Below are 22,759 nucleotides of genomic sequence, written 5' to 3'. Positions count from 1 at the left end.
GTACAGAATTAGCTGCCGCTTCCCTCATTTTGTGTGCTCTGGAATGGTATTTTCTGTCCCTTAGAGGTTTACCTAAAATTTGCTCTTAAAACAAGTGGACCAGATACCAGAGAGGCAAGAGTCTGAGCAGCTGCCACTCTGGTCAGCGTCCCCTCAGCTCCTGCAGCCGGAAGGCTGGAGACTCCACTGTCCAGCCCTGCCCCAGCCAACCCGCAGCCCCGGAGGCTGCTGCGTGCTCAGGCTTCTGCCTTGTCTTCTCCCTACATTCTTTCAGTTAATTTTGTTGCAGATTTTCTGCCTTCTCCGTTTCACATTAGGACGGCACTTTTGTTTCAGATGTGTGTGTTTCTCTGTCGTTGGGTGTCGGGGGCAGCGGGGACACGGAGCTGCTGACTGGTGTCCGGCTTAAACGGAGGTCATGTGTTCTGCCCAAAGTGACATCACACCACACACAATTCACGAGGAAACCCCCTGGAAAGGGACGCAGTCTCGCAGCCTCAAACGAGACAAAGCCACAACTTAGCCATTAAAGTATAACTCAGAGAAGAAACGTCGCAGCCCTCAGAAAACATACAGTAAACACTCGACAAAGATCTTATTCAAGAGGGAAGCACTGAGACATTAAACCAGACTAAGACGTGTCTGAGACACTAGGTGCTCACAGGCAGCTGGGATAAGATTGCTGCGTTAGATGCAAAATTCAAATCCCCCTGGGTGATCCCTGAGCAGCCCTGTGCCTACATGACTTGAAAAGGAGGTGCCACCCAACTTTTCACTTTATTTCAAAATTCTGGACAACTTTCTGACACAGAGGTTCAAACACCAGGGTGGTGACTTTGCAATAGGATTTAGACTTTGTGCTGAGTTTTCTGAGCAAGAAACAAACCCAAGCCTCACATAGCCCCCAGCTGCACCTCTGCCCTAAACAGTGTGGCACTGGTGACCACATCTCATCGCAAAGCCCGTTATCACTCACCCACCCCAAACCCCAGTGAACTGGAAATCGACGCTGGGTGACACCCATGTCCACTGGAACGTCTCCAGAACCAGACAGACTGTGCCATTTGTCACTGTAATTCCTGTGCGGCTCCCGGGAGAAGTGTCTGGTCCCACTGTCCTCACGTCTTTGAGCCGCAGATGGAAAGTCCGGTGTTTGCCTGGATCTCATCCCAGTGGGCTAGTCACGAGTCTGTGAATATGCCAACCCCCAGTGTTTCTTGGTGCGGGGGGAACCTATGAAACGTTTGCGATGTTCTATGGTTAACAAAAGGCCCAATTTTCCTATATGTTGACTGCCTCTTTCCCTCCCACTGCTTGGGTCAATCACTAGGACACGAAGCAGACCCCGAAGAGCCTCGTCGGTGAGTCCTTCCCACCCAGACTGGGTGCCAGCCCAGAGATGGCAAGTATAGACAGCACTTCTCACAGTTTCTGTGCCACATCAGAGATGCTTTACCTAAAAACAGAAAACCTTCGCATCCACTTCCACCGGTCTGGAGGATTTCCTGAAGCGCTGTCAGTCTCAGAATCGAAGATGAGGCTGGGCCTCTGAGGCTCAGATTCCTGTGCCCCTCAGACACTGACCCAACCGAGACACTGCACTTTGTTAATGCCAGGTTTTCTTACATTGCGGTAAAATCTATGTAACAGAAAACTCACCATTTTAGCCACTTTCAAGTGCACGATTCTGTGGCACATTCACGTGGTTGTATGGCCGTCACCACCATCTCCAGAACTTTCACATCTTCCCAAACTGACACACTGCCCGCCCCAGCCCGGCCCCGCCATCTACCCCCTCCTCCAGGGACCGCCTAAGTGAACTCGTGCAGGACTGGTCCTTCTGTGACGGGCTTGTTTATTTAGCACCACACCCTCCGGTGCATCCGTGTTGAAGAATGTGTCAGAATGTCCTTCCTCTTTAAGGCTGACTAATATTCCATTGCACGTACAGACCACCTTTGCTTATCCGTCATCGTTTGACGGGCATCTGGGCTGCTTTCAGCTCCTGGCCCCCCAGGACGATGCTGCTGTGGACAGGGGCTCCTGCAAGGCGTGAGCACACTTCCAGGAAGGAAGGTGTCTAAAGCAAGGAGGAAAGTCCACAGCCTTCTCCCCCTGCAACACTGCCTGGGAGGAAGGAGGCGTGTGATGGGGCGGACCTGCCGCCAGCTCAGAGCTGGGAGTCTTTCCAGAATGAGGACGGTGCCTGTGTTCTCACTGGCCCTCCTGCTCTGGCTTCAAGCGCCTCACCTGGGAAACCCGGGGTTCCTGTGCTGCTGGGATTTGATCTGAATGGGCACCTGCCTCCCTCCCTGCCCCGTGCCCATGCCCAGCGGGGTCTGATGGCCGAGACCCCGGGGGCTGGTGCCGCCCATTGCAGCCGTGACTGTGACCCTCAGACAAGGGAAGCCAGCTCTGGCCTCCACAGGCCTCGCGTCTTATCGGGAGCTGGCCGCAGCGCCCCAGAAGGGGGCCCTGCAGGCTGCCGGTCCAACACCTTCCCTCGGGGCTCTGCAGTGCCCCTCCGCCAGGGGTCTGGGCAGAAGCAGGGTGGGTGGCGCTGGGTCCACCTCGGGACTGTCAGGACACAGCATCCATCCTTCTTACAGCCTCAGCTCAGCGCTGACCAGGGAGAGATGACGTCACCAGTGGCCATGCGGCCCAGGTGACTGAGCCCAGACACCTCATGGGGCTGGGCAGTGGTGGCCGCGAGGGCCTTGCGCCCTCCCCCGGGCAAGCTGCAGACTCGGTGCATTCCCCCCCAGCCCCCCGGCAGCGGGAGGGGGCGAGGTGGGTGCTGGCTGTGCCACCAGCCCTTGCACAGCATTTCCCATTTCAGAGGCTGCACAGACTCGTGACATCCCACTAATAATAGTCCAAAGACCAAAGAAATGTTCAGGGTTTGAGTATATAAAATGCCGTCTCAAAAAAGATTTTACGAGATTAGTCACGACCAAAAACAACCTTAATTTTAACTCCTAAGGCAGAAATTTAAAAAAGAAAAGACCATAAAGTGCTGTTTGCCGACTCATATGGATTCAATATCAGATTGACGTTCTGGTCCAGAACCATCACGCCAAATACTTTTGCACATGTGGGACCGTCTTTCAAATATGCATCGCAAACATTTGTTTGTTTTCTCTCTCTCTCTTTTTAATCCTACAAGACTTTTGTGTTTTTTTAAACATGGTACATGGAAAATGAGGTCACTTTTCCAAGTGGAAAAAAGAATTTGGCCCCAAGTGGAAGGCTGCACTTTCTTAAGGGGAGGAACAACCACATCCACATTCAATTAGTTAGCAGTCACAGGACCTGCACCTGCCACCGCAGGGCCTGCCACTCGCTCTGCCCCCCCCGACGCCGACGCCGCTGCCCCAGCCCCTCTTCGGGGATCAAGCCAAACGGGTGAGAAAGCGGAACTTCCTTTTGCCAACCCTTGAATATCCTGATCTCTTCCAGCCCACGCAGAAAAAATAGCTAGCCTGTACTTCAAAGATTGCTTGTCAAGGTCACGGCAGAGGAAAAAGAAGAGGGAAAAAGGAACAATTCCAACGGCCCCTCTCACCGCCCCTCCCTGGAATGAAGGGAAGTTGGGAGCTGTGCCCTCCCCTGAGAGCCGTTGCCACGGTTACAGAGCAACACCGCAAGGCCAGGGCCGCCAGTCACGCGAGCTAGTGAGGGGCACCCGGCGTGTAGGGCAGCCGCTCGGCCCTGCTGGAGCCAGATCACTCGCCAGGCCTCGCAGTGGGGCCTGAGTGCGTGCGAGGCGCTCCTGCTGGGAGCGGATCGCTGGCTGTTTATAGATCCCACAAACAGTAAACTTGGCCTTGGGCTCCTGCCACGGAGCGGCTACGGCACTTGAAAGCAGTTCTCGAAAGATGCAGTTGCCTGACTGGGGCAGGACCGCAAGGGTGGAGGCAGGTGCGGACGCCCAGGCCCTGGGAGCTAGACCCTCGTGCCAGCACGGCCCCTGCTCTGGCCGTCCACTGCCCAGGGCCCTCCAGGTCCTTCTCTCCAGGTGAGTGACTTGGTTGTGGCACAGACACCTGGGCGGTGGAGGTACCTGGACGGTGAGCTTGGCCCTGGGCCCTCCAGCCTCCCTGTGGCTGGTGGGAGTGAAGCCCAGACCCGGACACAGAACGTGGCCACAGCAGACAGACACCTCTCTTCCTTCCCTGGGGGGACGCAGCTATTCCAACCGAGTGCTGCCTTTTCAGCTGTGTGACCTTGGACAAGTCAAGGGGCAGAGCAGGGCCTGAGTGACCACAGCGATCGCTGACCAGTGAGCCCTGCACAGTGACCCTGGACGGTCAGGGGCTCCTGGTGGACAGTCAGGGGTTTCACAGTGGAGAGTTCTGGGGGTCTAAAAGCCACAGAGAGGCCATGTCCAGCCAGGCCCCAGGCAGCTGAACTGCCTTCAGGGGTGGAGCCAGGAGCTGGGGGCTTCTGACCCACAGGGAGACCACTGAGTGGACAGAAAGCACGACCTTGAGGGCCTCGGTGGGACACAGCCTGGGCGTGGCGCTGCCCTCGGCCGCTTGGTGTACGGTCGGGCTGGCGGGGACTGTGGGCCAGCGGGAAGGAGGCAGGGTGTGGGCTGGCGGCTGCCGGGGAGTGGGGGGCAGGCTGCCCTTCCCGGCTGCGTCCACCTGCAGGCCAGCTCTCATGAAGCCTCTGACACTTTTATCTATGTCTGTCGAACCCCTGAAAGAAAAGCCACGTCAAAGGAGTTTGGGAACAACAGGATCAGCGGTCACAACGGGAGGTGAGAAAGTGTGATTCCTCTGAGCACCGAGACCAAAGTGGGAGACAGAGCAGCCCGTGCCACAGCCTGCTCAGCGGAGGCCCCGGAAAAGTGTGGGTGCGGGGTGAGGACATCAAGGAATTCTCCCCGGAGCAGTCGAGCTGGGCACCCTGGGGCGGCCCGCCCCGGATCCCCAGACATACGCCCGTCAGCCTCACCAGTGCATTCTTCAACAGCTGGGGACCCAGGGGGTTGTGCGGCCCGCCATCCCTCACAGCCACCCCGAGACCCTTGCTCCCGGGCCACCCGGCCCCCCCACCCCTGCCGGCTCTGCTCTGCCCTTCCGGCCGACTCCTACTGTGCTCCACTTTCTGCGCCGGGTGACTCCGTGATTCGGCCACACGTGCTCTGGGGTTTCACACCTGCGTTTCTGGAGGACGCGTGGGCCCTCACCTGCGCGCCCGGCACCAAGGGGCAGAAATAGCAGCAGGGAGGCCCCGTCCACGACCTGCCGGGAGCCGACACCCTCGGGGCCCCCGGCGACTTCTCCCAACCAGGGAAGGGTTTTCTAGGTCTTTCTCTAGAAGAGCGACGGCCTGAACGTGAGAAAGTCTCCACTCTTGTTCCCAGTAGGTCGCCTGTGGTTCCTGAGAAGTTCCCGGCAACTGTGCTGGCTTTTCCAGAAACCACGCCAGCACGGGTCGGCAGGGGTCGGTGGCCTGCTGGGTGTCTGCGGGGCTCCCAGACGCGCAAGGCCGCTCTCACACCATTTCCGCCGGGTCCGTGGGTGCCACTGGGTCCAGGCTGCATGGGTCACCTTCACAGGCCCGAGGCTGGCGGTGGGAACGGGTGAAACCCCTTCACCTCGGCGAGTCAGCACATCTGCCCATTGGCCACCCCCTCCCCTGAGGATTTTTATTGTTTTAACCTTAGGGTCCTGCTCCAGCCTCGAACTCAGAAACCAAACACAATCCAATGAGTCTGAGCCTCCCCTCCGGCTCCTTTTAACTTCTTTTGGCAACCAGGTTAAGCAGGGATGCGAGGCTTCTGTGTGGGCGCAGGGCGAGCCAGCACGGGTTCTGTCCCCTCCCCAAAGTCAGCCCACGTCATCCAAACGGGAGTGAGCCCCAGAAAGGCCATGGGGACCCCAGCTGCTCCTCACGGTGGGGGTGGGGCCGGGGGAGCAGAGAACAGGTAGAAGGAAGCCTCTCTATGGTCTGCTGCGGCCCGTCCCCCATCTGCCCGGGGGCGGTCGGCCCGGTGGGATGACACAGGCAAGGGCGCACCGGGCACTCACCCCTCCCTGCCCCCCCTCCACAGTCTCATGCAAACCCCAGGCCAGGGCTCCTTCCGAGGTGGCCCTTTCTAAAGGGGAGCCCTCACCAAGGAGGCAAACCCGCTGGCCCAGCCCCTGCCCCCAACCCCTGCCCTCTGACCCTCCCTCCTGCCCCCAGCACACAGCTGCTCAGGGACAGAACACACGGACCAGGAGACAGCCTGGGAGATGCCCGGCAGGTGGGGCAGCACAGAAAGGAGACCAAGGATGAGACAAGCACAAATTTAAATAAATATGTTTACGGAGATAAGAAAGTCGATTGGCAAGACGAGCTAGGAAGGAGAAATGGTAGAAGCAAAGCAAGGGGAACTATCTATTAGGTGTGAGAACGTAGGGAAGAAAGAGAACATTTGAGGGTGTGCTGTGACGGGTACCAACCTGGAAGATCAGTCCTGAAGACAGCAGAGAAGGGAAACCAGACAGAACACAGAAGAGCAGTAGATGGGAGACAGTGCCCAGGAATAGCTGGGTAAAGGTGGCTCCAGAGGTAGAAGCACTAACGGAGAGGGACAGCATTGGATGCAATGATGGAAAACAAAATCCAGATTAAAGAAGAAAGGCCTCAGATGGAAAGAACTTGGAGCACGAAGCAGGCAAAACAAGACGACAGACACATTACGGTGCGATTCAAAAATATCAAAGCCAAGAACATCGGGCTCACGAAAGTTCAAGAGGGAGCCAGAGCAGAGCCGCTGCAGAGAACCAGCCTCGGACCCCATCAGCGGCACCCGTGCTGCAAACAATGGGACAGGAGTTTCGAAGGCTGAAGGAAAAACTTCGAACCTAAGATTCTACATCCCACCAAACTGTTATCCAAGCATGAAGGCGCGGGGTGAGATGCAGGAAGATTTCACATCAAGACCCCAGTGAAAGCACTGAGGGGAGGCCCTCAGAACAAGAAGCACATCTGGGGGCTGCGAGGAGGGTGACTCACATCCTGAACCTCAGGGGGGCCTTAAAAAGTCAGGAACACAGACCAGATCTGTGCCATCCAGGATTCCACTTCTGGACAAAGTCACTGTGTCCGTGCGGGGTCTGGGGGCCTGGACAGATGCAGGACTGCTGGGGAGACGCCAGCCCTGCTAAATCTAGGGGGTCAAAAGAAACCTGCTTGGAAAGACCTGCTCTGAAGGTGATCCCCCGAGAACGAAAGCAGAGTGTGTGACTTAAACTAGCATGAAGCTCAGTCAGAATGGGGGCTGGAGAGAAGAAAAAGCAACCAAGGACGGTGCAGTCAATAGAAACAAAATACAAGGACAGAAACTCGCCCCCAGACAAGAGTAACTACAAGAAGAAGAAACGGGCTCGACTCGCCAACTACAGGATCCCCCCACAAACACTGCAAGAGAGCCACTTCCCAAGAAAGGAAAGCTGACGATGAAAGTACGAGGAGGGGTCCCAGCTGCAAGGACACCAGAAAGCTGAGCAGCTTCAAAGTCTGGACTCTAGCGGGACGAGGGCTGGAGTCAAACGTGCAGGATGTGAGAGCCACAAAGCCCCGGAGCCCCGGCCAGGCTTCCTGCTAGAGCGGCCGCCTGGAGCCGGGGTGGCGTGAGCTGCAGCTGACAGCTCACAGAGCTGCTGCCCCCGGGTTTCCCCAGGTTTCAGGCGTCCGCGTGTCCCCGCCGCCACTGCAGCCCTCGCTTCCGCTCTGCCGGGGCATTGAGCTGCGTCATGGTTCTGCTGGAATCCGCCTGGCGTCTGTGCTCGCAGACTCTTCTGCGGGGAGGCGGGGGGGGGGGGGGGGGCAGGGAATGCACTGTCCTCAGTGACCCCAGGCCTGGGCCTTCCTTACCTCCCTGGCGGACGAGCTGCCCCCCACACTGTCTGGTCCACCGCCTTCTCCCCCCACCCCTTCTGGAGGGGCCTTGGGCTCCAGGTCCCCAGCTGCCACTTGGTCACGGCCTGGTCCATGCAGAGGAAGTGGAACTGGGGGGGCGGCCAGGATGCCGGGGCTGTCCTCACTCCCCGCCGCGACTCCAAGGACAGGCAGGTACATGTGGATCCCCGGCTGGAAGCCCCCTCCCCTGAGGCACCTCCTCGTGGCCTTCCAGCCTCCACCTTCTCGTCTCCGAGCCCGGACTCTCCTGTCCTGGGTGCAGAATTTCACAGAGGCGAACACCTGGTCCTTCTCATCCTCTGTGCTGTTCACCCAGCAGGGCCTCTCAGGCTGGAAGCTCAGTCCTGGGCTCTGGGAAACCTTCTGGGTTGCTTCCTTGACGATTTCCTCCCCTGTGGTCTTTCTGGAGCTCCCATTATGCAGGTCCCGTGGGGCCCGGCCATTTCCCCGACTTCCCTCTGTCATTCGCTCGTTCTTCACTTACGCACGGAGCGCTCTAACTGCAGACCCTTCTACGGATTTCTAGGTGTTGCTCTCACGCTTTTAATTTCTGAGCTCTTTTAAGATCTCTGAGTGGTCGCTTTTACAGCTACCTGTGTCCCCGGTGTCCGAGCGGCTCGAGGGCCGTATGGTCTGCCTGTCTGGTCATCTCCACTTTGCACATCTGTCTCCTCCAAGCTGACTTTCCTCCTGGATTCTGTGTTTTGCTCCATCAGCCTCTTTCCCGGAGGGTCCAGGATCCCTGTGTGCGCTGGATTTGAGGAGTGGGTTTGGGACAGCCGACAGGAGGCCCGCCACCACAAGCCTGTGCGGCCTCGGTGCCGCATGTCCTGCAGGGGGAGCCCGGACGTCTGCACTTTTAGTCCCTTATCCATATAAAGTAGCACATTCACAGGCTCTGGGAACCAAGACGGGAGCACTGGAGGCCCTTCCTCTGCTGAGCAGCCGACCCCAGTTACTGCGTACGCTTAGCATCAGAATGTTCGAGTCACGCTTGGGGGAAGGCGAGAAACAGGGCCCTACCTCTGAGCTGACACAAACAGCGGAGCGACCAGGTAAGGGATGCAAACCAGCTAACACACCCTCCTCCATGAGATAAAGGTAGCACTTTGAAATGAAAACAACAAAAAAGATGAAGAGTCTCAGAAGAGAAACAGACACTATAAAGAAAAGAACCAAATGAGAATTTTAGAACTGAGAAATAAAATATATGAAGTTAAATTTTCACTGGATGGGCTTAATGGCAGAATGGAGGTGACAGAGAAAAGGGTCAGTAAAGGCAGATAATAGGAAGTATCCAGCCTGAGAGAGAAAATATTGGAAAAAAGTGAAGAGAGCCTCAAGGACCTGTGGGACAGTGTGAAAAGGCCTAACACCTGGGCCAGTGGAGTTTCTGAAATAAAAGAGAAAGAGGTTGGGGAAATAAAAATATTTGAAGAGTATGGCTGAAAACTTTCCAAATTTGGTGAAAGACATAAATTTATAGATTCAGAAAGCTCAGCGAACGTTAAACAGGACAATCTAATAAACCCACTCCCAAGCACATCAAAATTAAGCATCAAAAGTCAACAGAGGGGCTTCCCCGGTGGCGCAGTGGTTGAGAGTCCGCCTGCCAATGCAGGGGACACAGGTTCGTGCCCCGGTCCGGGAAGATCCCACATGCCGTGGAGCGGCTGCGCCCGTGAGCCATGGCCGCTGAGCCTGCACATCCGGAGCCTGTGCTCCGCAACGGGAGAGGCCACAACAGTGAAAGGCCCACGTACCGCAAAAACAAAAACAAAAACAAAACAAAAGTCAACAGAGATACTGAAATGGAATACTAATAAATATTACTAAAATCAAAAAGATGGAAACAAAAAATAGAAAAATTATGAAACGGTAGACTGAAATCCAATAACATCAATGATTACCCTAATATAAACGGCCTCACACACCAATTAAAAAAAAAAGATACTGTCAGACTGGACTTAGAAAACCAAAAAAGGTCCAAATATGTACTGCCAACAAAGGAAAGATATACATTAAATATAATAATACAAATGGACCGAAAGTAAGAAGATGAAGCAAGACATGCCGAGGAAACATTAACTAAAAGGAAGCTGGGGTGGCAACGTTAGCATTAGACAAAGCCCACTTCAGAGCAAGGACAATTACCGGGAATAAAGAGGCATCTTATATAATGATAATGACAGAAAGGTCAATTCATGAAGAAAACATAGCAATCCTAAGTGCGTTTGCAATATACGACAGAACTCCAAAACACATAGAGCAAAAACTGGCAGAACTTAAAGGAGAAATACAAGATTCCACAATTATACTAGAAGATGTCTTTCAGGTTAAGACTAGACAGAAACTCAACAAGAATATAAAAGCCATCAACATTGTCAACCAACTTGATGTGACTGGTGTTTATAGAACACCTCACCCAAGGACAGCAATCCGGTGGGGGCCCCTTCCTGGCTCACAGATAGCCGTCTCCCACGTGGTAGAAGGGGCAGGGGACTCTCTGGGGTCTCTTTTATAAGAATACAGATCCCGTTCATGACGGCTCCACCCTCATGACCAAATCTCCTCCCAAAGACCCCACCACCAAACACCATTGCACTGGGGGTTAGGTCTCCAATCTAGTATGAATTTGAATTATATTAATTTGCGGGGGATACAAATATTTGGTCCACAGCAACAACCAATGAAACCAACAGCTGTGTCTTTGAAAAAAGTCAATAAAATGAATACACCTCTAGCCCAACTGATTGAGAAAAAATAAGAGAAGATGCAAATTACCAATGAAATGAGAAAGGAGACATAGTCACAGAACCCACAGACATTAAGAAGGCAACATGGAGCCCATGGTGCTGGACTGCGGAGGCTGGGAGACGGCTGGGAGGCGCTGAGGGGCCTGGGAAGCCACATTCTGCGGAGGTGAGGGGGCAATGGGAGAAGACTGGGCCCAGGTGCCCCAGGGTCCTTGTAGGGGGAGAGGGCAGCCTCCCAGCCTACCCGACAGCCCTGTGTGGGAGTGGGCTGGTAGGATGAGTAGGCCGGCTGGTGGTGAGCCCGGCGGGGCCCTGAGGGGCTGCCTGCGAGCTAGCGGCCCCTGCTGGGTACATGTGAGCTGGAGAGATAGAGGAAAGAGCTCACCACCCTGAGGCGGGGGGGGGACGGTGGGGGCCCTCCTCTGACTTTTCCTTCTCCTTATGACTTTTGGAATCAAGTTTGTGTTTCACATTCTCACAAAAGGATAGTAAGTGAAATCAGCAAAGATAGGAAAGGACCCCCGGAACGTCACACTCTCGGAAGGCCAGTCACACCCAAACTGAGGGGTTCTCTGCAAGACGACAGGCCAGTGCTCCTTGGGAAGTCAGTGTCCCAGAACCCCAGGGCAGGCCAAGGAACGTTCTAGATTAAAGGAGGTGAGAGAGGCAGGACAGCTAAACATGTGACAGGTTTCCTGTTGGCACAAACGGGGCACTGGGACCGTGTGGGAGCTGAGTCGGCTATGGACACAGTCACAACACGGCCTCAGAGCCCTTGGTCCCGCATCTGTGCCCAGGCCGTGGGGGGCATCCTGGTTTAGCAAATGCACCGAGGCCTCTAGGAGTAAAGGGCATCACGCCTGCCACACAACCTAAATCGCGTCAGAAGAGAAAATGAGTGTGGAGAGAGGGCAAGTGCTAACACGGAAACGTCTGGGAATCTGAAAAATTCTTTGTACCGCTCTGTCAACTGTTTCGTAAGTCCGAAATCACACCGAAATAATAAAAGAAGAAAGAGGTTAAAAAAAAGCAAAAAAATAGGGCAACTTGGGAAAACCATGGACAATTTTGTACCCATAAAATCAATAACATAGATGAAATAGACCAACTCTTTGAAAGATACAAACTACTGAAGTTCACACTAGACTAGATAACCTGAATAGTCCTTTATCAATTAACAAAACTGAATTCATAGTTTAATCTCCATGATTAAAACTGTGATTTGAATTATTAAACTTCTAAAGAAAACTCCCAGACCAGTTGTTTTCTCTGGTGAATTCTAATAAGTATTTCAGGAGGAAATAATACCAATTCTACACAATCTCCTTCAGAAAAGAGAAGAGAGGGGAACACGCTCAGATGGTTTTACGAGGCCTCCACCAGCATAACACCACAACCAGACAAGAAAAAAACAAAAGTGTTTCTCATGAACATAAACACAAAAGTCCCCACAAATATTACCGAATTTAACCCAGCAATATATAAATAAGATCTATCCTGGGCATGCAAGGTTGGGTCAGCGTTTGAAAATCGATTAATGTAATTCACAATATTAACAGACTCAGGAAGAAAAATCATCTCGATAAACGCAGAAAAAGCATCTGACAAAACGAATCCATTCATAAGAAGTCTCAGAAAACAAGGAATAGAGGGAAGTTTCCTAATCTGATATAAGGCATCTACAAAAAGCAAAACAAGCAAAAGACTGAAGTTTTCTCCCTAAGGTTAGGGAAACGCAGAGGTGTTCGCTCTCACCTCATCTACTCTGTTGCACTGGAAGGCCTAGGAGTGCAATAAGGCAGGAAAAATAAAGCATGCAGCTTGAAAAGTAGATAAAAGCTGTCTCTATTCTCGGAAAACGTGATGATCTACGTAAAAATTCCCATGGGATCTACAAAAAAGCTCCAAGAATTACTGGTGAATTCAGAAGGGTCACAGACAAAAAGTCAACCTAGAAAAATAAATTGTATTTCTGTATACTAGTAACGAAAAGAGAAGCTAAACAACAGCTCCACGTACGATAGCGATACAAATATTAATGGAAAATACTAAGGTATAAATCTAACAATATACACAGGCTCTTTAGGCTGAAAGCTATGAAACGCTGATGAAAGTAATAAAAGACCTAAATTAATGGGAGACGCTGTTCACGAATTGGGAGAGTAGTGCTGTCAGGCTGTCAATTCTCCCCAAACTGATCTCCTGCTCTAACACAATCCCAGTCAAAACTCCAGCCAGAATTTCTATAGCTGTCAACAAGCTAATTCTAAACTTTATGTGGAGGGACTTCCCTGGTGGTCTAGTGACTAAGACTCCGTGCTCCCAACGCAGGGGGCCCAGGTTTGATCCCTGGTCAGGGAACTAGATCCCACATGCTGCAACTAAGTAAGTGTTCGCATGCCACAATGAAGATCCCGCACGTGGCAACAAAGATCCCGAGTGCCGCAACTAAGACCCAGAGCAGCCAAAAAATTAAATTAAATAAATATTTTAAAAAATAAAACAGGGCTTCCCTGGTGGTGCAGTGGTTAAGAATCCACCCGCCGATGCAGGGGACATGGGTTCGAGCCCTGGTCTGGGAAGATCCCACATGCCGCGGAGCAACTAAGCCCGTGCGCCACAACTACTGAGCCTATGCTCTAGAGCCCGTGAGCCACAACTACTGAGCCTGCATGCCACAACTACTGAAGCCCGTGCGCCTAGAGCCTGCGCTCCTCAACAAGGGAAGCCATCTCAATGAGAAGCCCGCGCACCGCAACAAAGAGTAGCCCCTGCTCGCCACAACTAGAGAAAGCCTGCGTGCAGCAACAAAGACCCAATGCGGCCAAAAATAATTAATTAAAAAAATAATAATAAAATAAAATAAATAAAATTTATGTGGAGAATTGGGAGATTAGGATTAACATACATACACTACTATGTATAGAATAGATAACTAATGAGAACCTACCGTATAGCACAGGGAACTCTACTCAATGATCTGTGGTGACCTAAATGGGAAGGAAATCTTTAAAAGAGTGGATATATGTATACGTATGACTGATTCACTTTGCTGTACAGCAGAAACTAACACAACATTGTAAAGCAACTATACTCCAATAAAAATTAATTAAAAAAATAAAAGAAATAATACTTGAACTCTCAAAAAAATGAAATAAAATTTATGTGGAAAGACAGAGAAACCAGAATAGTCAAAACAATTCTGAAAAAGGACAACAAAAAACAGGGGCCAATTCACACTGTCTGATTTCAGGACTTATTATAAAGCTATATATATATATTTTTCTTTAATTTAATTTAATTTATTTATTTTTTTTTTTGCGGTATGCGGGCCTCTCACTGTTGTGGCCTCTCCCGTTGCAGAGCACAGCCTCCAGACGCGCAGGCCCAGCGGCCATGGCTCACGGTCCCAGCCGCTCCGCAGCATGTGGGATCTTCCCGGACCGGGGCACGAACCCGTGTCCCCTGCATCAGCAGGCGGACTCTCAACCACTGTGCCACCAGGGAAGCCCATAAAGCTCTATTAATTAAGACAGTGAGCGACTTATTTGTGAAAGGTCAGACAAACAATCTATGCACCAGGACAGAGAGTCCAGAAACAGACACAAAAATGTGGCCAACTGATTTTTTACGAAGGTGTAAAGGCAATTCAGAGGAGAAAGGATCAATTTTCAAATCAATGGTTCTGAAAGAACTGGAATTCATATGCCAAAAAAAAATAAATCTTGACCTATGCCTCCCACCTTACACCAAGTTAACTAAAAATGGATCACAGACTTCAGTGTAAAACTTAAAACTGAATGTAAGAGTATAAAACACTGGACTCAAACATAAAAGAAAAATCTTTGTAAGCTTAGGGTAGGTAAAGAGTTGTTGCATGTGACATCAAAATCATGACTTATTAAAAAGATGGATAGACTGGACTTTGTCAAAGTTAAATACTTTCACTCTCTGCAAGGCCTCGTCAAGAGAAGGAAAAGACAAGCCAGGTTGGGAGCAATCACTACAGAACCTACACACAACAGAACCTACATACAACAGAACGTACATACAGTGAGGACACTTGTCCAGAACATTTATATGAGCTCTAAACTCAACAGCAAGAAAGCAAACGACCTGATTTCTTTTTCTTTTTTTTTTAGTGGACAAAGACCTGAACAGACAGTTTACAAGGAGGATCTACGGATGGCAAATAGACACATGAAAAGATGCTCAGAATCATTAGTCATGAGGGAAATGCAAACTAAAACCATAGTGAGAGTCCAGCTATTAAAACTGCTTGGTAATACTGTGCAAACCAGGGACTTGCAGCAGCTGGAACTCCCATTCCCTGCTGGCGGGGACGCGTCAGCACAGCCACGTTGGAAAGCAGAGTGGCCATTTCTTACGAAGTTTGGCACACACATATGTAGGTATCATCCAAACAAAAGGAAAACCTATGTTCAGAGAAAAATCTGTGTGTGAATGTTTATCACAGCTTTACTCATAGCCAGCACACCCTGGAAACAACCCCGATGGCCTCAGCAGTTGGGTGGGCAAGCGCTCTGAGACTCCCACAACATGGGTGACGGACACTCAGGTGGAGGACGTGACTGCAAATGGACAGCGGGAGGGAAACCTGGGGGTGGAGGAATTGCTGTGTTGCTCACCCTATACTCCCCGAAAGAACTCAACCAGGAAATGTCCCATGCAGCACAGGACACCCGAACTCCAGCCTGGGTCAAGTGATCAGAGTGTCTTCCAGCCGGACAGGCCTGAACTCATGGCTCCTGCGGGCACGTTGTCCCGTCCCCACTGAACTAGATGGCCCTGTAGCCCAGCTTGGACGGAGGATGAGCCCCGGGCGTGGCACTGACCACACACCCAAGTCGGTGCTTCCAGATCCACGTCTGCCCTCATTCCCCACTCCCACGCCTCCTCCACCCCTCCCAGTGCCTGTACCAAGGTGCTTACCGGCGGCAGCTCTGCTGGGTCTTGGCTTCCCCGGGGGAGCCTCCAAACATGGACCAAGAGACTGGGCGTCCAGTCCCACCCCAACGGGGACCCTGGACAAGCCCCTAACGGCTCTAATTCTTGGTTGTTTCATGTTAAAATCACAGATGTTAGACCACAGTCACTCTTAATGTCTGTGTCAGCTCTAAATCTTACAGGAATTGATGACAGTTTATCTTCAAGAGACTGAAGATTGGAAATAAAACCTAGGATTTTCTTGTTATTATTGCTTGGTTTGCTTATTTTGCTCTGTTTGGGAATATTTTTAACTTGAAAATTAGTCTCTAATCCCGAAGTTTGAGAATCATTGCTCTGGCAGTGCTGTGAAGGGCCCTCGTCATATAACCAACCCTGATTCCAATCAAAGGGAGCTTCCAGAAACATGCTGTGGCCACAGAGAATGTTGGATATGAAGGCGGCCACTTCAGGAACTGCTGGACCTCATTCTCCAAAATGGAGCAGGCGGGTGGGCACCCTTCTGGCCTGGCCAGCGAGCCCAGTGGGCAGGGTGTGCACCAGGGCAGGCTGTGGTGCCCAGGGCGATGGGCAGCAGACCCAGACCCCTCAGCCTCAGGACCTCTTCTTGAGAAAGTCCACCCGGCGGGTAGCTCCCCAGACATCCCCAGGCCAGACACAGGACGCACCACTTCCCCTGGCCCTAGCCCCCCAGGAGCTTGTGGGGACCTGGGAGTCAGGCCTGGTCATCACATCTTGGGCTTCAGCCTCAGCCAGGACGCAGGGCGGCCGTCCACGTCCGGAGGCCCCAGGGAAGACTTAGTAGTCCAGGCTTCGAGGCACACCCACGAGCAGAAAGGCCCGAGGTGCCCCCGGCCCGCCCCACGCTCCCCCACCCCGAAGGCAGGAGAGCCTTCCGGTGCCGCAGCTCTGCACCCACTGGAGAAGCAGGAAGAGTGTGGCCCTGGGCACAGAGTTGACGACAGTGCCCTGGGCACTAACTGGGAGACCGGGCTGTGTGCATTGGCTTCTGTATTTATAGCTCAGAACAAAAGTTTAAAAAAGATTTTATGGCTAAGATGTCATTTTAATTTTGAACATGAATACGAAAAAGAGCAATGCCAGCTATCTTTTGCCAAGAATAGAATTCAAACTGGCAGGACATTTTTCAGCTCCATGATTACCAGCACTGACAGAAAAAAAAACAGTTGCAAAGGAAAAAGAACAATATTTAAGATTTGCTTCCTAAAAACCTGATGAATAATGAATATGGGAACACTTCCTCTACCGAAAGCACGACATCTCCAAAAGCACGCTGCTCTCAGGCCCACACTCTGCTCCCGACGGGCTCCAGGGGTGGGAGGCCCCGGGCTCCCCACACAGGAGACTCAGACGTGAACCCCGTTGCCTGCAAGAACTTCAGTCCTCGCCTGTTCTTATCTCTTTAGAAAGCAAAAGGTCCCTAAGCTCATAGATCCTCAAAGCACATCCACCCTTCAGCAGGGGCCGAGAGCTTGGGGGGCCGGACCGGAGGGGGCGCCATGGTCGGGCACATGGGAGAGCAGAGGGCTGGACGCAGTGCCCGCACGATGAGAAGGTGCAGCGTGAGGAGGGGCACCAGGGCGAGGGGTGTCCGAGGAGACATGGGCAGAACTGGAGGAACCGGTTGGCCACTGCTGACCACAGCCGGAGCCCGGCCACCAGTCCCGCCACCTGTCAGTCCATCCTCCCTTCCTGGTCGGCGTTTGATGCTTCTAGTAAAAAGCTGGAGTAGCGTGCAGAGAGGCTGCCCGCCTCCGAGAGGCTTGGCCGAGGTGGGACAGAAAGGGCGTCTCGTGGGCTCCCTTCCTCGCGGCGGGCGCTGCTGGACGGGGGGCGCTGTCGGGGCCGCGGGGGAAGTGGGGTGCTGCGGCCGCTGCCGTGCTCAGCCGTGTGTCTCCGTGGGCGGAGCGCAATGTGTTCCCTGTGAGAGGCGCTGGCCCCGGGGGGCCGGGACGTGAACGGGAGCTGACCGCTGTGATCAGTCCCCTCGTGCTGGCGAGGGCGCTGAGCCCAGAGCGACAGGTGCGGGAGGGGCTCGGCCGACGGAGCAGCCTGGGCTACAGAGCAGCCCCTGGAGGAAGCCGATGGGCTCCTGCGCGGTGGAACTTCTCCTAGTGTAAGCGGCACCCATCCTGGGCCACGTCTGCCCCTCATCGGGTCAACCTAACAGATGCACCGAATGTCGGGGTGCGGAGGGCATCGAGGATGCCGCTGGCTTCCCCTGGGGGCAGAGCTGCCCACCCAGTGGGGCTCTAGGGCCCTAGGTGGACAGGCAGGGACACACGTGGGCACAGCCAGCGAAGCACGGCTCCAGGGTCACCTCGGTGGCCAGCTGAGGGGCAGCCTGCCACGGGCTCCTCTCCCTCGGCACCCACACTGTCCTGTGGAGGGACAGCCTGCATCCCCCCAGCCCCTTGGAGGAGGGGCAGACCAGGGCCCGAGTCTCTCTAGCGGAGGCGGTGGCACCCTTGCTCTGTGATTTGATCCAACCCAGGAAGCTCCACCTCCTCTCTTCTTGTTTAAGAAACTGACCCACGAGCAACAGGGTCAGGAAAAGCAGTTCAGAACCAGCCGGCCGGGTCTGTCTCAGGTGAGAAGCCCAGCCCGGGCGTGACGCCCAGCGTGTAGTACCAACAACAGGGCAGCTGGCTCGCCCGCTAGAGCTGGGACGCACAGTGCACAGTCTTCTGTCCTCACTTTGAGGGGTAAAAAGCCCGCTCAATTTTTCGTTAGGTTCTCCCGTTGACAAGTAAAACCAGAAAATGCAGAACAGAAAACGGTTTTCAGATTTGAAGCTCATGGGCCTCAGGTCACTGCCTGTGCTGCCCCCAGGGGTTCCTGGAGCCACACCCTGCAACCCTTCCTGAGGCTTAACTTCCCAGTGGCTGTAAGCAGTCACCACCGAGGCCCACCGGGACACAGCCGCACGTGACACGGGCGAGGGCTCACCTCCAGTAGCAGCCTTCCCTCCAGCACGGCAGACCCTCCACAGGGATCCCTGTCTTCTGGGGAGGGGGCACCGGCCGCCGGCTGCTGCAGGGCTGTTGGAGGAGAGCACAGTTAGTGATGGTTCCCTGACGTTTCTCCAACTTCCACCCACCCTCCACAGGCACGCTGACCTGTGGTCTCCTCGCTGCCCAGAAGACACCCAGGGCGGCGGGCGGGGCAGCTGGGTGGGAGCCGGGTGACATTCGGGGGACCGGGACTTCACGGCTAGGCCGCATCTGAGGACCCCGCCCCACTCTGCTCCCCAGAAACTGCACTCCCCCTCCCCTCCTGCAAACCCCTTAACCCCCCTCCCCATCTCAGGGACCCCCCGGGGGTCCCCAAAACTCCTCTCTCAAGACCCAAGCATGGGCAGGTCCCCAAACTGGACACCATTGGTCTGGGTAACCAATCACCGGCCGGGACCCCCACGTGCCCCTCACCCACCCCTCCCTCCTGGAGCCCCCGCCCCGCACCCAGAGCGGAGCAGACGATGCCCCCGGCAGGCGGGCGCCCCCTGCAGGCTCACGCTGCTTCTCCCAACGCCCCCTCTGGCCTCACACCCACTTGGGGTGAAAAGCTCAGACAGACGTCATCCACATCCCAGCCCCTGGCGCTTGGTGGGGGACCCCCAACTCCGTGCTCAGCATCATCAGCACCTGGGAATTATGGGGGCCGCTGGGGGCTGCTGAGGGCACAGGCATTAAAGGGGGCCCCGGCCAGGAGCGGGCCTGGCGCTGGTGCCTCTGTGGAGGCCAGGAGGGCTGTGCGTACCGTTTCCCTCATTCAGGGGAAATGTCAATGCCACCAAGGGCCCTGCAGGCGGTCCCCGTCTCGTCTGGTTTTGGAGTAAAATACAACCACAGTATGGGACTCCCCAGCATTTCTCTTTCAAAACCAGCAAGCTGTGCCGAACTTTCCCTCCAGGGCGCATCCGCTCCCCCAGGCGATGGTCAGAAATGCAGGGTCCCAGGCCCCAGGACAGCAGGCCCCCGACGTGCTCTCCAGGTTGGGCCAGGACCACTGTGGACCGAGGCCCCTCACACACACACACACACACACACACACACACACAGGCAGTGGCCAAGGTGGCCCTTCATTTACACCCCTGACGCCAGGCTCAGGGCATCCACGGGGGCAAAGTGCACGGATGCAGAGGCCTCGAGGCCCCTGGACGGTGGCCCTTGGTGGCCCTGCCATGGCCTTCAGTCTCCGCTGGCCTCTCCGTCCCTCCCTCTCTCAGAAGCTTCGCTTCATCGCCTTCCTCTCCTGCACTAGATAGAACAAGAAACGAACCCATTTCCTCGAGGGAAAGCAGGTGTGTTCTGGGAAACACGACAGGCACACCTGGGTGCCTGGGCAGAGACGCAGACGCCGCCGTGTGTGCCTTAGACGCCCAGGCCTCCCTTCCCAACCGAAACCCGCCAGCAGCCAAGCTCCCCTCGAGGCTGCTGGTTCTCTAGGCAGTGAGACAGCTCTGAGCAGAGAAGCCAGAGGCGTTAACTAAAGTTTAGTCCATCTTGAGCTCCACTCTGCTCAGGAAGCTGAGAGGTGAATGCGTGAAACTCATACAGCTCGGATTACTCAGACCCAGGAGGAGCCCACCGAGAGAGGCGCATGTCCGCGCGGGAACCTTCTGGCGTCAGAATGCTCCGAGCCTCTGACAGAGGGTCACACAGACCCCGTGCTCTGCTCTCAGGGGCTGAGAAAGCTAAAGGAGGGAAACGCCGACCGGCGGGGGCCCGGGACCCACTCCCACCCCACCCCTCCCCGCAGCCCCCTGCCAGCACAAGGCCACGTCTCCCGGCTGGGTGGGCAGAGCCCAAGCGGGCCTGGGCGGACGTGGGGTCACAGCGGCGGGGCTGGGGGGCAGGACCCCGCCTCGGTGCGCCCAGGGGGACCGCCACAGCCCGGACCGCCAAGGCCTGCCCGCCACACACGCCGCTGCAGGGGCCGCCCCGGCTCCAGCCAGCTCCCCGCCCCCGCGCGCGCTGGGCTGAGGGGAAGGGGACGCTGGGACGGGTCTCCCCTGCTCGCCGGGCCTGCGGACGCCGAGCCGGCTGTGCTGCCGCCCACGGCCGGAGGCTGGGGAGCCCCAGGCGGTGACGTCACCGCGGCGGACGCGGTTCGCCGACCCCCGCCGGGACCCAGCCCCACTCGGCGGCGCGCAGACAGATGCGCTCCGTCGCCCACAGACGCGCAGGGGCCGCGGCCCGCACCGGGGCAGCCGCGGCGGGGGTCCCCCTCCTAACCTCCCTCCCCGCCCCCCCACGCGGCTCCCCGGCCTCGCGTGCGCCCCCGCCGGGCACCCGCACTTCCCTCCTCCACAGCCACATTCCGCGGGGCACGCCCGGCGGGGCCTCCTCGGGCTCCTGTCACGCGATGCGGCGTCAGCGCCGCGGTGACAGCCGCCTGGACCCCGGCCAGGGCCTCGCGTGCGAGCAGGGCCGCCAGCGCGCCCCACCCCCAGGCCTGTGGTGAGACTAGAAGAAACCGAATGTGATTCCGAGGCTGTCCCGGAGGCCCAGCCAGGGTGGGGGGCGCCTTCCCTAAAACTCATCAGAGCCGACAGCCCCGGCCCCCAGGTCAGGAGCGCCCGGAAGCTGACTCAGGGCAGCAAACTCCAGTGCGGGTGGGGGCCACGGCCAGGCCCGCAGGCGGCGGGTGCCAGCCCTCTTCCGGGTGGGGGGCAGTCGGGAGGGGGGGAGCGCCCGCGGCGCTGGGAGAGAGCAGCTGGGGGAAGAGCCCCGGGGCGGGGCGGTAGCTCCGCCGTCACCTGGCTCTGGTATTCGGCCCAGCGTCTCTCTCCAGGGTGCCGCTTCTGCTCTCCCAGCCACCACACGTCTCACCCGCGGGTCTGAGCGGGGCCCTGGAGGGGAGGCAGGGCTCTGGGCAGGGGCCTCCGCCGGCGGACCCCCCCCCCCCCCCCGCCCCATCGCCGGCGCCCTCTCCGCCCGGTCTCCCTCGGGACGAGGGGCAAGCCCGCCGCCACGCCTCGCCCCGCCTGCTCCTGGTCGCCCCTGGCAACAGGCCGGGGAGAAACGGCGGCAGGGAGCAGGTGTGTGGGGCGAGGGTCCACGGAGAGTTGGTGAACGCGTGCAGAGGAGTCACTGTGGCCCCCTAGGCCCCGCGAAGAGGGACGTTTGGGGACGGGGTGGGGGAGCAGTGCCCCGAGGCCCGGAGCTCGAGGCGTCCCCTGCGGTCCAGCCAGGGGCGGAGAGGCCTGTCACGTCGAAGGGCCTCGTGCCCCTGGTGAGCCGCTGTCCCCAGAAAGGGGGCCAAGCCACGAGACGGGACCCCGGTGGCACCCGCGTCCCTTCAGCCCCACCCTGCGGGCAGCTGGCCCTCCTCCTGCCCAGCCTAGCCTGAGGGGCAGTGGCAGGTGAGAGCGGCCAAGAGCCCTGGCCCCACGGAAGCCGTCCTCCCGCAGGGCAGAGCCCGGGCCGCCTCTGGTCGGTAGACAGAGCTCAGGGTCTCGAGGCAGACAGGAGGCCCGGCCAGGGCCGCCCCTTCCGGAGACTCCCAGGGGCTCGCGCAGCCCAGCCTGGACCCGGTGCTCCGCCTGGAGCCCTGGCCCCCTCCGCCACTCAGGCCCGAGCTCAGCCGCACTTGAGGTTCTCACTGCCTGGTCCAGGCTGTCCACCAACTGGCTGTAGAATCAACCGGAACCAGCCTTCCTCTCACTTCCTTGATTTCTTGCATACCTGAAAAGGCTCATTTGGAACCGAGAGAACGTGAGGAATCGTGCTGGAGACAGTGGGCGTCCCTGTGAATATGCGGCACACATAGCCGCAGGGGGAGGGGGGAATGGAAAGGCCACTGCCCTTTGGGGCTCGGACTGGGGCTGACTGCACCCCGCCGGCCCCACCCGGTACCCCGCTTCCTTCCGAGTCCTTCCCACAGAGGAGACTCAGGGCAGTTACCACCCTGGGCCGAGCCCTGGGCCATGGACACCCCGCCCCCACCAGCAGCTTCTCAGGGGTCCTGTGCCTGGGTCTGGCCCCTGAGGGGTGCCAAGTGCTCCCGGTGGAGGAGAAACCAGAAGACGCCCCATCTCTGCCCCTAGATGGTGCGTGATGCCCAGAAGCCACTTTGCTGCCAGCCAGCTC

General features: G+C 56.1%; 1 protein-coding gene across 1 annotated transcript in view; it reads right to left on the bottom strand.

The window, feature by feature from the left end:
- Positions 1-22,759, bottom strand: part of AHRR (aryl hydrocarbon receptor repressor) — a 62,355-nt gene that overhangs the window by 18,961 nt on the left and 20,635 nt on the right. The window contains exons 3-4 of the mRNA XM_065874523.1: positions 18,908-18,922; positions 18,615-18,706 (exon numbers count right to left, since the gene is read on the bottom strand). Of these exons, the coding sequence (XP_065730595.1) occupies positions 18,615-18,706; positions 18,908-18,922 (107 nt within the window). The remainder of the gene's footprint in view (positions 1-18,614; positions 18,707-18,907; positions 18,923-22,759) is intronic.

The sequence above is a fragment of the Phocoena phocoena genome, chromosome 3 (assembly GCF_963924675.1).
Source record: "Phocoena phocoena chromosome 3, mPhoPho1.1, whole genome shotgun sequence".
NCBI lineage: Eukaryota > Metazoa > Chordata > Mammalia > Artiodactyla > Phocoenidae > Phocoena > Phocoena phocoena.
Note: the sequence above shows the minus strand (reverse complement) of the source record. Positions and strands in the feature narration are given on the sequence as shown.